The sequence below is a fragment of the Zootoca vivipara genome, chromosome 6 (assembly GCF_965207765.1).
Source record: "Zootoca vivipara chromosome 6, rZooViv2.hap1.1, whole genome shotgun sequence".
Lineage (NCBI taxonomy): Eukaryota > Metazoa > Chordata > Lepidosauria > Squamata > Lacertidae > Zootoca > Zootoca vivipara.
In genome coordinates, this window is record NC_142589.1 from 25,397,308 (window position 1) to 25,408,883 (window position 11,576).

Below are 11,576 nucleotides of genomic sequence, written 5' to 3' on the forward strand. Positions count from 1 at the left end.
AATCCACTGGGACTTGCTCCCAGCTCAGGTATGTGTATCCATACATGATTTCAAGGCAATGAATGCACCTACTAGGAAGGAAATCCTACTGTGAGTATGTGATATATGCATTAAATATAATGCAGCATGTGTGCGCATATGCTGTATAATTATAAATATATATAAGGGGGGTATAATGCAGCATCCTTTCTGGAAGATTTGGTCCGAACAGGCAGTGTAGCATTTAAACTTGACTGACAGTGAACAAAGCAGCTGAACTGGTCCTACCCCACAGCAAACTATAAGTGGTAGAATATGTTATGCAACAGTGAATTGAACACAGAGCTTCTTAAGGTCTCTGTAAATGGTGCTTAATCTTTCTCCTGCAGATTTGGATTGCCTTTCACAGTGTACGCTGTGCCAAAGTGCAATTAGATCCTATACAACAAAAGAAGTTCAGGTCTCTTAAACCATTTGGTCCTAAATTCCCCCTTCCACAAAAAAAAATACTATCAGGCTTAGCACACAGGGCTAAAAGCATACTTCTTTTAGAGAGAGAAAACAAATCCTGAGCTCAGGACCACAACATCATTTATGTTTGTAGGAAATTATATGTAAATTTATAGGTGTCTCCATTTTGCCACTGAATTAATTCCCATCTCCAAATCATGTGCAATTTGTAATCAGTTTGTAAACATAGACCAACAGTAGAACCTACTCACAAACAATACTTTTTTTCTGCTTACTGAGAATAATCATCTATAAATAGCGAACAAATCCCTACTATGGCTGGGAGTTGTAATGCTGCCACGTACCTTAGATGGACTGTTCTTTAAAGCTAGAATATCGCACAAATCCTCAGGCTTAGGACTTGAACAGAACATGATCCCCTGCCCCTCATTCCGGCACAGGGATCCCATCCCATACTCTCCACCTCCCTCCACCCCTTTACTTGGAAAACCATAATCTGGGGGGGACAAACGCCTTTCCTTTTTCTCCCTCATCAAGAAAAGCCCAACTCTTCTCCTGGACCTGGCATCCCCCACCTTAGGAGAGCTTTGCCACACACACAGCCAGGATGATGGCGATGAGAAGGACGGCAGTGAAGATGATGCCGGCCAGCACTTTGCTGATATCGCAAAAGGCCTTGCTCTCCTCCACCTCGATCATGCCGATGGAGGAGGCGCCCACGCTGATGGTGGACTTGAGCTCCGCCCCAGGGTCCTGCTTGGCCTCCACCGTCCATTGCGGGACGCTGACTTTCATCTCCATCTCGTACATCATCTCCCCCACTTGGTTGATCTCGTTCTCCAGGTCCTTCAAATCCACCACGTCGATGTTGTTGTCCGCCTCGTATTTCATGTTCTGGACGCTCATGGCCCGGGCGGCCACCCCGGAGGTGCCGCCGCTCATCCCCGTCTGGATGAGCGGCTTTTTAGGTACGTTGAGGGGAAACTCCTGCCCCAGCTCCAGGGCGCGCCGCATATCGGTCTCCAGGATCTCCAAGCAGGTGGAGAAGAGGACCCAAAGCCGCTCGAATTCCGCCCTGTCCTCTTTGCTCACCGTCTTGTCCCGCAAGGCGGCCGTAAGCTTGTTGCGGTTGGCCACCGCCAGTTCCTGGGCTTTCTGGCGGGTCTTTTTGAGCTCCTCGCGCAGGTTCTGCGAGTCCGAGGTGCCGCCGATGGTCAGCACCATGTGCCGGTAGCAGGCCGTCACTTTGCTCAGCGCGTCCAGCAGCGCCTTGCACTCATCCTTTGCCATGGCGAGCGCCGGCCGGGGCAGCCGGGCTGCCGCTGCTTCTCACGGCCCTACGCGCTGCTCCTCCTCCCCCCGCCGCCCCTCCTTCGAAGCTCAGCCCCGGGCCCCGCGCACATGGCAGAGCCCCCCGATCGCCCACAGCCCGCGCTGCTCACCGCCTGCTGGAGTCAGCGCAATGCCTGGATTTTGGGCAAGCGAGAAAGAGCCTCGCCCCGGGCTGGTTGCTCCCCAGCATCCTTAGGAAACGCCACCGCAGGAGGTGAAAGACAGGTGTCAGGAGCTCTAGCTGGCCGCCCTCGCTGTCTCGTGCCTTGCCTTACTCGTGAGGCTGAGCTCCGTTCCGGCTCCCTTTAAGCGCGCTCGGGCTCCCAAGCAGCCGCCCGGGCTGCTGGCCTTAAATAGCGCACAGCTGGAGCTTCTGGAGTCAATCACAGGGGCCCCCAGCCCAGCTTTTCAGAGTCACCACCATCGCCGGGCTCCTGCTCTTCCTCTTCTCTCCGTCGAACGCCGCATCTGCTTTTCCGGCTGCTCCTGCTGCTGCTTTTCGGTGAGCCTTCCCCCCACCCCCAAGCTCCACCTTCTCGGGCTGCTTACTGAGCAGACGTGGTCGAAGCGGCTGTGGAAACGACCCGGCGGATTGGCTGGCCTGCTGGGAAGTGCCCGCCTCGGTGGCTTAGCGAGGAAGAGGTAGGGCTCTGGGCGGCTGCAGGGGGGCCGGGGGCGCAGGAAGGCGGGGAGAGAGGGCGACCGCCAAGGCGCCCTGGTCGCACTCGGTGGCTCAGGAGGCAAGTGAGCCAGGAAGTCCGGGGGGCAGGAGCTTGAAGCGCCGGCCGAGAGGCGTCCCGGGCAGCGGATTCCCTCCAGGCCTCTCCTGCGGGGTTTGGTCCTCAGCCTGGGCCAGTGCGGGCGCTTCTTGGAGACAGGCGGCTGGAAGGGAGCTTGGGGGCCCTGCTGCCCAATGTCTCGTGTGTCGTGAGCTGCTTCCTTTCCGCTTCCTCCCTTTCGGGTGTTGGGGTGCTCGGACGTGTCCTTTCAGTAAGTGCTGCTTTCCAAAAGGAGTGAAGTTGCAGGGTGATGTAGAAAAGTTCAGAGGGGAAGAAGCGTAAGGGGCTTATTGCTTCTCTTGAGGCAGTTGCTGGAAAGTGTTTGGTGTGTGGCCTGAAATATCTTTGACTGGAGAAGAAATAGGCAGCTGAAGATGTGTTTCAAATGAGTTTCTGGCTAGATAACGTCCCTTGCTGGTAATAGATATTAAGCCAAGTCAACCATGGGGATTATAATTGGAGACTTTCTGGAGAATGAGCAGCAGTGCAATCCTGCATGTTTTACTTTGAAGCAAATCACACTGAGCTCTATGGGGCTTACCCCCAAGTAATTATGGAGGATCACAGCCCAGGTTTTGAAAAGAGTTCTTGCAATTCAGGTACTTTCTGTCCACACAGGATGTTGTGGTCTGCAGTCTTTCCAGTGTGGGCTTCTCTGTAACTCCTCTGTGGAAGAAGGGCATGTTTGAATTCCTAGGTCTAGGACATTTTTGAAACATTAAGCAGTTCATAAATGCTTTAAATTCACATAAATACATGGGTAAACTTATTTTTTTTGGATGGAATACAGGATATTGATGGTAACTTTTATGTAAAGTAGCTAAAAGCACCTATTTCAAAATACCCACCATGACATAGTATCCTTCTAGCAGGCAAAGACTGTGCCTGATTGAAGTAATTAAGACAGTAACCCTATACCAATTTACCTGGGAGTAAGTCCAATGGAGCGTCCTGCTGTGTAGGCATGTAATAGAACTGCATTGTGACTGGCTCTACCATCCCATAGGCTAGTGTTCAAGAGACTAGAATCCTACTCTTGTCTGCTTTGATGTGAGGTCCACTAAATTCAGTTTATCTAATTTCCAATAATTATAGGATTTTAAAGGAGGCAATGCATAGTATCTGCTCAGAGTAAGCCCCCTACTGAACTTGGTGGGTGCCTGACTCTGAACAAGCATTCTTTTTTTGTGGGGTTGCATGCCTGCAATTCTAGACACACTCATTTAGGAATAAATTCCACTGCAGGCACCTGCTGCTGAGTAAATGTGGGTGGGAATAGGCTACACGATGACTTAAGTGATATGTAGGCCATGTTCTCAAAGTGAAACTTATATTTGTAATTTTCAAGATGCCTTGCATAATAAAAAGAAACAATTGTAATAAAGCATTTTTATTAAGAGTTTTGACAAATTCTGGGGGTGGAGTGGGGGACATGACGACTTGTGTGTGAAGAATAGTATAGTTCACATCCCAGTAGAAGCCCAATTCTTCATTTACTAGCATGCACCCTCCTTATTTAAAGTTAAATATTGGGGTTTAGTACCCTACCTTTATATCAGTTGAGGGTTTTTATCTACATGGAGGTTGAGTTCCACTTGCTGTTTTGCTTAGATTAACTACTTTTGTTTCCAAGATAGAGGCAGGCATTATGCTAAAAGCTTGTGTGTTAGAAAGCAGTGGCTGCTTGGAAGCCAGTGCACTCCTTGTATGCAGTTAACAAAACCACATAGTTTTGAGTTACCAAAACTTATGCATGGAGCATTTCTAAGTAGAACGTTGATAAGTCATGTGGCTGGGCGTTTAAATCAGCACCAGATCTTATCAACTGACTTTCCCGGAAAAGCTTACATGAACACTGCTTTTGAAGTTTGTCAAAGCAGCAACTTCACCAGTGTCTTAAGCCAACTTATTCTGGGGGGTGGGGGGATAAGGGCACCCCCCCAAACTCCCAGCCCAGTGAAGATTGTGTCCTCACTGACCACATAATGCTGAACAGGGTGTGAGAGGGAGAGGGAGAGGGAGCGGGAGCAGAGTATTCTGGAAGATGGCAGTGTGGCTGGAGTCCTGACCAGAGCATTCCATCCACACTACAACTTCTTGTTGTAAATAGTCTGTTTTGGAAGACCACAAGCTCTGCACTCTGAACTCCGTGGCTCAATTATCAAATTGCATTATTGCATGCCTGTTTTGTAAGTTAAGTGGCAGCATGAACTTCATCAGATATCAGCTGTATAGATCTGTGGTCCTCATTTACTGCACTAAGAGGAAAAGGCACTTTCCTGATACTGTGAGGTTTCCTAACTAGCTTGGAGAATGGGGAGGAAGCCATACTTAATTGTTAGTGTGTGTATATAGATATATAGGTTGTTTTAAATGCCTTGTTTGTTTTGCATTTTAATTATGAATGTTTTGATGTTTTATGTCATTGTTTTATTGCATGTTTTAATTATGCGTGGCCATCCTTTTTAAACTGGTTTTATATTTGTAAACCACTAAAGTGGTAAATCAATCAATCTGCTATATATTTGGAAAGTGGTTTGTCTTGTCTTCTGTTTCTTCTCTATATATTCAGACCCCTCTTGAGATATCGTTGCTAAACTTGGCACAAGGGTTCCATCCCAAGGTGGGGACAGCAGTCTTCATTGATGTATAGATGCCAGGCACCATTTTGAATCAAGATGGTGGACCAAAACATGAGTTTGGATTGGCAGCACCTGATTTTTGGTGTCACAGGCCCAAACTCACAAATTGCACTATCCATTTTTTAAAAAGGTTTCTAAAAAAAAATATACCCAGGCAGCACCGGGCACTTCCTGCTAGTCAAATAATGATGATGATGATATAATAATGTAGAGGATTTCCTGAGGGTATCTGAATGACTTCATAGATGATAAGGCTACCAACAGTGGGCCAAATAAAAGTGAGTACAATTAGAACTTAATGATTTTCAAAAGGTGGGAGCGAGCGTTGGAGATTGGTCTGAAGCCAGAATACTGACTGTAGACACATTGGCATCTTAAAATACAGCTAGGTCTTCTTTTTCTCAATTTCACGGGGTGCAACAGGATAGATAGATATAGATTGGAGCCAACATTGTGTGTACATGACTTCCCAAATAAGTGGTGGGCGTGCATTGGATTAAGAGAAGATGGGAGTGCATACCCAGCCTTTGTGGCATGGACTCTCCACTTCCCCAAGCAATGCAGTTATGGGTAGCTTGCCCTGAGTTTAGCTTTCTCTGGATTGGAGCGCTTAACTGTATTTCCTTTGCTCAATCTACAATAAACAAGTAGAACAGGAATGCAGAGAAAGAGCAGACACCCCATGAAGTAGAAGATATATTACACCATATCAAATCCCCAGAGAAGAGGCCAGACCCCAAATATACTTCTACGGTAGCATTTAGCTAATTCTGACTGCTCTGCCTCATTTATGCCCAAACTATTGCTCAGCCCCTTCCATTAACTGGTGTGTGTGGAGTCACCACACCTTGAATCTTTGGCTATCTCTTCAGACACAATGGAGGGATGATTGACTATCTCATAGCAATTGGCTCTTATCAGCTGGCCATTAAGAGTAGTAGGCCAGAAGCTGTAAAGCCATGTACAGCTTGGGCAGGGAACTTTTTCTTTTCTTTTTAAAATAAATCTTTTTAAATTTCCCATACAAACATATATACATAAATAACTAATCATACAAAACAAAAACAATACTGTACAATACATAGCTGCCAAGTTCTCCCTTTTTTAAGGGAAATTCCTTTATGCTGAATAGGCTTCCTCGCGAGAAAATGGAAAACTTGGCAGCTATGACAATAAAAAGCAAATGAAATAAAAATAACATGAAACATACGGCATATTACAATCAATTTGGGATGTGCTTGAGATTATTTGCTTGCTTTAAATGAGGTTTTCCTTTCCTTTCCCCCCAGTCATTTGATGCTGTGGCTGTAAAAGAATGGATCCATTGAAGTTTAGTTTAACTGCCTTAGTCATTGTGAAAATGCTCTGTTTAACAGATGCAAAAACAGACCCTGCTTTAGCCACCCCATAAACTTAACAATGTCAGAATATGACTCATCCACACAAGTGACCTTGAAATATTTCTTGAAAACATGCTTGATTGTCCTGCATTGCTAAACCTGTTTAGAGGTGGGCTTGTGGCATGCTGTGAAATGTTTGTTTGCCAAGCAGGGTAATATTGTGTGGTATCAGCACATGACCACATCCAGTAACACATGTTTTTTAAAAAATCTAGTGATGGGGTATAAGAATATAGGTTCAGGGATACATAATCTCCCATGTTATTGTTCTAGGAGGAGAGGGCAAGGCTAGTACTTCCCTATATAAGGAGGGAGCCTTTTTATATGCAAGAGATTTAATCAAGTGATTCTTCCACATGCTTTTCTGGTGGTTGTGTCATGTGGTTTTCTTCTAAATGTCTAGCATGGCATTGGCTCTAGTTCAAATTTTCCTGTATGAACGTGGGCTAATTGCAATCCCTCTGCCTATCCTACTTTGGAGAGTGGTGTTGAATGTAAAAATGGGATAACCCTCTGTTTTCCTGAACCACTCTGAGAAAAGACATAATGCAATGCTAAAGGTAGCACAACACACCTGCTAAGTGTGACTCCAGGGCAGATAGGGGGCCTAGGGTTGCACCTGACATATTCCCCTGTTTTTCCATATTCTACATTATTCAGCACTCTTCTTTGAACCTTTTCTCAAGATAGACTATTTCCATCTAGAATGGCTATAAGTATTACTACCCCAGGGGGAACACTCTCACTACCCCTTCTAGGATTTTTACTCTTTAGGAATCATAGTAGTTTGCAGTGCCAAAATAACCCAAAATCCCCATCAGAACTGGTCCCTGTCTCTGCAGGTTGTCAACACCTATCTAACAGTTTTAACTGTCAAGTTTTGAATTGTTTTAACCAGCTCTGATTGGTTGCTGGGTCACCAGGAGGCTGACAATGGGTACCGTATGTCCATCAACTCCCCTCAGCATAAAGTAAACTAAGGAAGAATGAAGTGTTGGAGAGAAGATGTACCGGTAGTCTGCCAGCTAGTTCTGGGAGCAACTGTTAGTGTGGCTTGGCTTGTATCTGTTCTGTTGCTACTAAGTTTAGACTTGTCACTTGCAGCGTGTAATCCCATATACTGTACTGGGAATTGCCTGCTGTCTTGCCATCACTTGGAACTACTACTTCTGGCCCATCAGAGCTACCATCTGTCAATATCAAAATTACTTTATATCACTGTATATTTGCGTTATGATCTCATCTGCATTTGGCCATGAGCTATAGATGCTACACTTATAACTAAGCAGCAGCGTTCATGATTAAAAAGCACCAATCACTTTTGCCCCTAGAATGATTGTAGCTGTTGGTACTGCTTGGTTATGTTGTGTTTACTAGTTAGTGGCATCCTTCAGGTTTCTCTTGGCAGCTGCAAACTGGGTATCTTTGCTTGATCTATTCAAGACTATACAGAGATTCTGAACTCCAAATTTTCTTGAAATGGGCCTGTCCCAATCAATAGGCTTTATCAAGAGGCTCCAGCTGTGTCCCAGAGCATAGCCTCATGCACTGGGTAGAGTAGCAGTGGGGAATCATAGTTAGGCCTGCATGGTTTGGACCATGTCATGCCCACCTGTCCTTCACCTGATGAGATACTGTCAGGGACAGGACACATCAGCCCTTAGGGTCAAATTGTAAAGGAAGAATCAAGAGTTTCCTCTTAAGTATGTGCCTCTTTGCCCTCACCTTTGGCATCTGAGATATGTGTTTTAAGGTTCACCCTATTATGTAGCTGTAATCTATTTTAACCATTCTGAAATCTAAATTCTAAATGGTTGTAATCTGGCCTGGGGCCTGCTGGTGAATGATGGGTAATAGCTTTAGTAATAATAAGTGCTCTTCTGATTGTGCCTTCCCTGTTGCAGACACTTTATGAGTTTGCAGCAACAAGGAAAAGGTGCCAAATTCAAAAAGGACCAGATTACAACTGGAAAGGAAGAGAGGCTTGTATTAAAGCTTGGACTGCAAAGGGAGCATTGTGGGGCATGCTTGGAGTGCACTCCTGATCCTTGGGTTCAGAGTTGGATCACCTGATGTCAAGTGATTGACAGGCCTGGCAGCCACTCCCACATGTCCAAGTGGTCCATGGAGAGTGGGGGAATGCTGTATCTGGCCTGCCAATTGGATCCAGTTTCCCACTCCTGGGGCAGGGAGAGGGCCTCAGCTGAGAAATCTTTAAGCCTGGTTGTAGGTGGTTTCTCTTCCCTCTAAAACAGGAGCCATACAACTGAATGGCATGGGGAAAAGGTGCTGCTGCTGCTTAGAGACCCTTATATGGGAAAGAAACCTGTGGTCCCTGTTTGTGTGGTGGTGGTGGGATTTGGCAAGCTAAATTTTCACCCAAAGAAGCAAAATAGCATGAATAGACCCTACCGGTGTTTTGTTTTTTAAATGGAGGGAATGGGAAACTTGAGATTCTAGGATGGATTCTGAAGTGGGCAAGATTGATTGGGAAGGGTTGAACATGAGTTGCGACTGAAGGCCTGGTTGTGAGTCCTGGAAGACCTGCTCCTTGCCTTGTAGGCCTTTCCCCACCTGGTCTAGGAGGGTGGGGCCACGAGAGATGCCTGCTACAAAAGCTGAGGGCCGAACAAACTATTGGGCTCGGGTATTGTTAGGAGTAGTTGTTGTTGCTGTTACTGATGTAATTTTTTGTATATTTACTTTGTATCTTTATTATTATATATGTGGCAATTGTTCAATTTGGTTGTGTACTTTTCAACGTTTTATTTATTGTTTATGATCATTGTTTTGTTTTGAATATAATCTGCACCTTTAACATTGGAGGGGGCATACCGTAAGGTTGCGAATATAAGCTGCACTTTAACTTTGCATGGTCAGAATTTGGGGGGGGGGAGTGAGGCTTATATTCAGGCCAATATGGTATGCACTTTTTCATGTTGTAAACTGCCTTGAGCATAGTTTTAAGTGTGGAAAGGTTGCATGCAAATAAAATGTATGTATGTATGTATGTATGAGGGCTGATGCTGTGCCAGAGTTTGGTTCAACACAAACTGGCTGTTCTTGATAATAAGCAGGAGATATGTGTAACATGAACTGTGCAACTTTCTCTACCCTGGCAAGAAGAAAAACTAAAACTTGAGTATACATAGTGGAAGCATAGACAAAGGCTGTAGTCAGTCCTCTGGTATGGTGGTCTTCTTTCTTTCCTTTTCGTACTTCATAACCTTCAGCTATATATTGAAGCAGAGCTTAGTGTTTCCTTTATGGTGCAATATGGGAAAGTAATTGGTCTAAATTGTTTGATCCATCAGGGGCCAGTGAATAATTAATAAATAAGAGTAAGAATACTAATGATTTTATTTGTGAATCATTTCCAATTCAGTAAAAAGTAGTAAAACAACTGCATATATAAAAATAAAAGGACAATATAAAAACAAAAGGACAATTGCACACACACACACACACACACACAATTTAAAATCCAACTGGGGACAACAGTGTCTACTGAGAAGACCTTTTGGAAGAGGAAACTGAATGATTGGTGGATCCCTGGTGTCTGGTGTTACAAGGGACTGAGTTGGGATGGTGGCACCTATTCCAAGGCATAGAAACAAACACCCCTGGTCTCCTGTCACATAGTGTGGAAAACACCCAGGACATTTTGCTGCTTGAGGGGAAAAAAGGTTGGGGTGGCACTTGTTCCTGTCCATATGCAGAAACCTACCTGTTGGTTGACCTTCTTCAACACTGGTGATGGGGCAGCTGCCTCCACTGCCCCTGAAGCCAGCAACATTTAGCTTGGAGGGGGCACAGGGCAGATTGCTTGGCACATACAGGTTGCATGTTATTCCCTGCCTCCCAGCATTTGCTGCCTGAAGCAGTTGCCTCCTCACTCTGCCTAATAGTAGAGTTGGACCTAAATGTACCTTTTTCTCTAGTCCCCCTATAATTTGACTTTCTTTCATACTCTTCTACAGGCACCCCCAAACTGCGGCCCTCCAGATGTTATGGCCTACAACTCCCATGATCCCTAGCTAAGAGGACCAGTGGTCAGGGATTATGGGAATTGTAGTCCAAAACAGCTGTTTGGGGATGCCTGCTCTTCTATATAATTGTGTACATGGAAATAGTGGTACATAATTGAGCAAATGGTTGAGAGGGGTATTGTGGTGCAATCCTATGTAAGCAAGTGCCATTGAGTTCAATAGGGGTTTCTTTGATGTAAGTGCTTATAGGATTGCAGTCTATGTCTGTTTTTCTTCTGGTTACTAATGGTAGCAATTGGGTTTTGACCACGGAGATATCTCTCTCTCTCTCTCTCTCTCTCTCTCTCTCTCTCTCTCTCTCTCTCTCTCTCTCTCTCTCTCTCTGCTTTCTAGAAAGTCTCTAAATTGGATACTTGGGGAGTCCATATGGCTGTGTATGATGAAGACCTGTTGAAGAACCCTTTTTATCTAGCTATGCAGAAACGGCGTCCTGATCTCTGCAGGAAAGTTGCAGAATTCCACGGAATTGTAAGTAAACTTGATGCCTTCAGAAAATGGGTCCTACAGCTTGGCAGGGAATGAGTTTGGGCTTCGGGTTCAGAGGGCCTATTTAACAGATGTGGAAAAATGGGGAAACCACACCTTTGGTGTGGCATACTATTAAGTTTCCTTGCTTTTTGCAGCATCAGACCACACATGTTGCACATATGACGAGAGCATTAGAAAAGTGGAGGCATCTTCAGGAATGGGAGGAGGGTGTTGCTTGATAGGTTTTGTGTAAAAAATTTTTTTTAAATATGTTTAAAAAGAAAAAGTGGAGGAACTGTGCATAGTTGTAGAGAGACCACTCAGTGAGGTGCTTTTAAATGGTTGCCACAAGAGTTAGTCCTGTTATGACAATATCTTTTGGTGACTGTACATGGAGAATCTGAAATTTTCAAATCAACAAAGTTCTAGACGGTTTACAATTCATTCTTCTCTGAA

At 45.1% G+C, this 11,576-nt stretch overlaps 2 protein-coding genes across 5 annotated transcripts in view; one reads left to right on the forward strand and one right to left on the reverse strand.

Moving 5' to 3' along the window:
• Positions 1–555: 555 nt before the first annotated feature.
• On the reverse strand, positions 556–2,299 carry RGS9BP (regulator of G protein signaling 9 binding protein). The gene has a single exon (XM_088671827.1). It carries the CDS (start codon positions 1,738–1,740, stop codon positions 1,027–1,029), a length of 714 nt encoding a protein of 237 aa, XP_088527953.1. The 5' UTR covers positions 1,741–2,299; the 3' UTR covers positions 556–1,026.
• A 13-nt stretch (positions 2,300–2,312) lies between these two features.
• Positions 2,313–11,576, forward strand: part of ANKRD27 (ankyrin repeat domain 27) — a 53,391-nt gene continuing 44,127 nt past the window's right edge. For 2 of the 4 annotated variants that reach the window (XR_015950496.1, XM_035117239.3), the window contains exons 1-2: positions 2,380–2,772; positions 10,986–11,120. Coding sequence is in view for 3 of the 4 variants with exons in the window: in XM_035117239.3 (XP_034973130.3) it covers positions 11,019–11,120 (102 nt within the window). In the remaining variant the exon portion in view is untranslated. Of the gene's footprint in view, positions 2,773–7,486; positions 7,647–10,985; positions 11,121–11,576 lie in introns of those variants that run through there. The other 2 variants (XM_035117240.3, XM_088671824.1) reach the window with 2 other exon arrangements.

What these genes read in the sequence shown, in the direction of transcription:
- RGS9BP (XM_088671827.1), bottom strand. Translation starts at nt 1,740, where the DNA reads ATGGCAAAGGATGAGTGCAAGGCGCTGCTGGACGCGCTGAGCAAAGTG.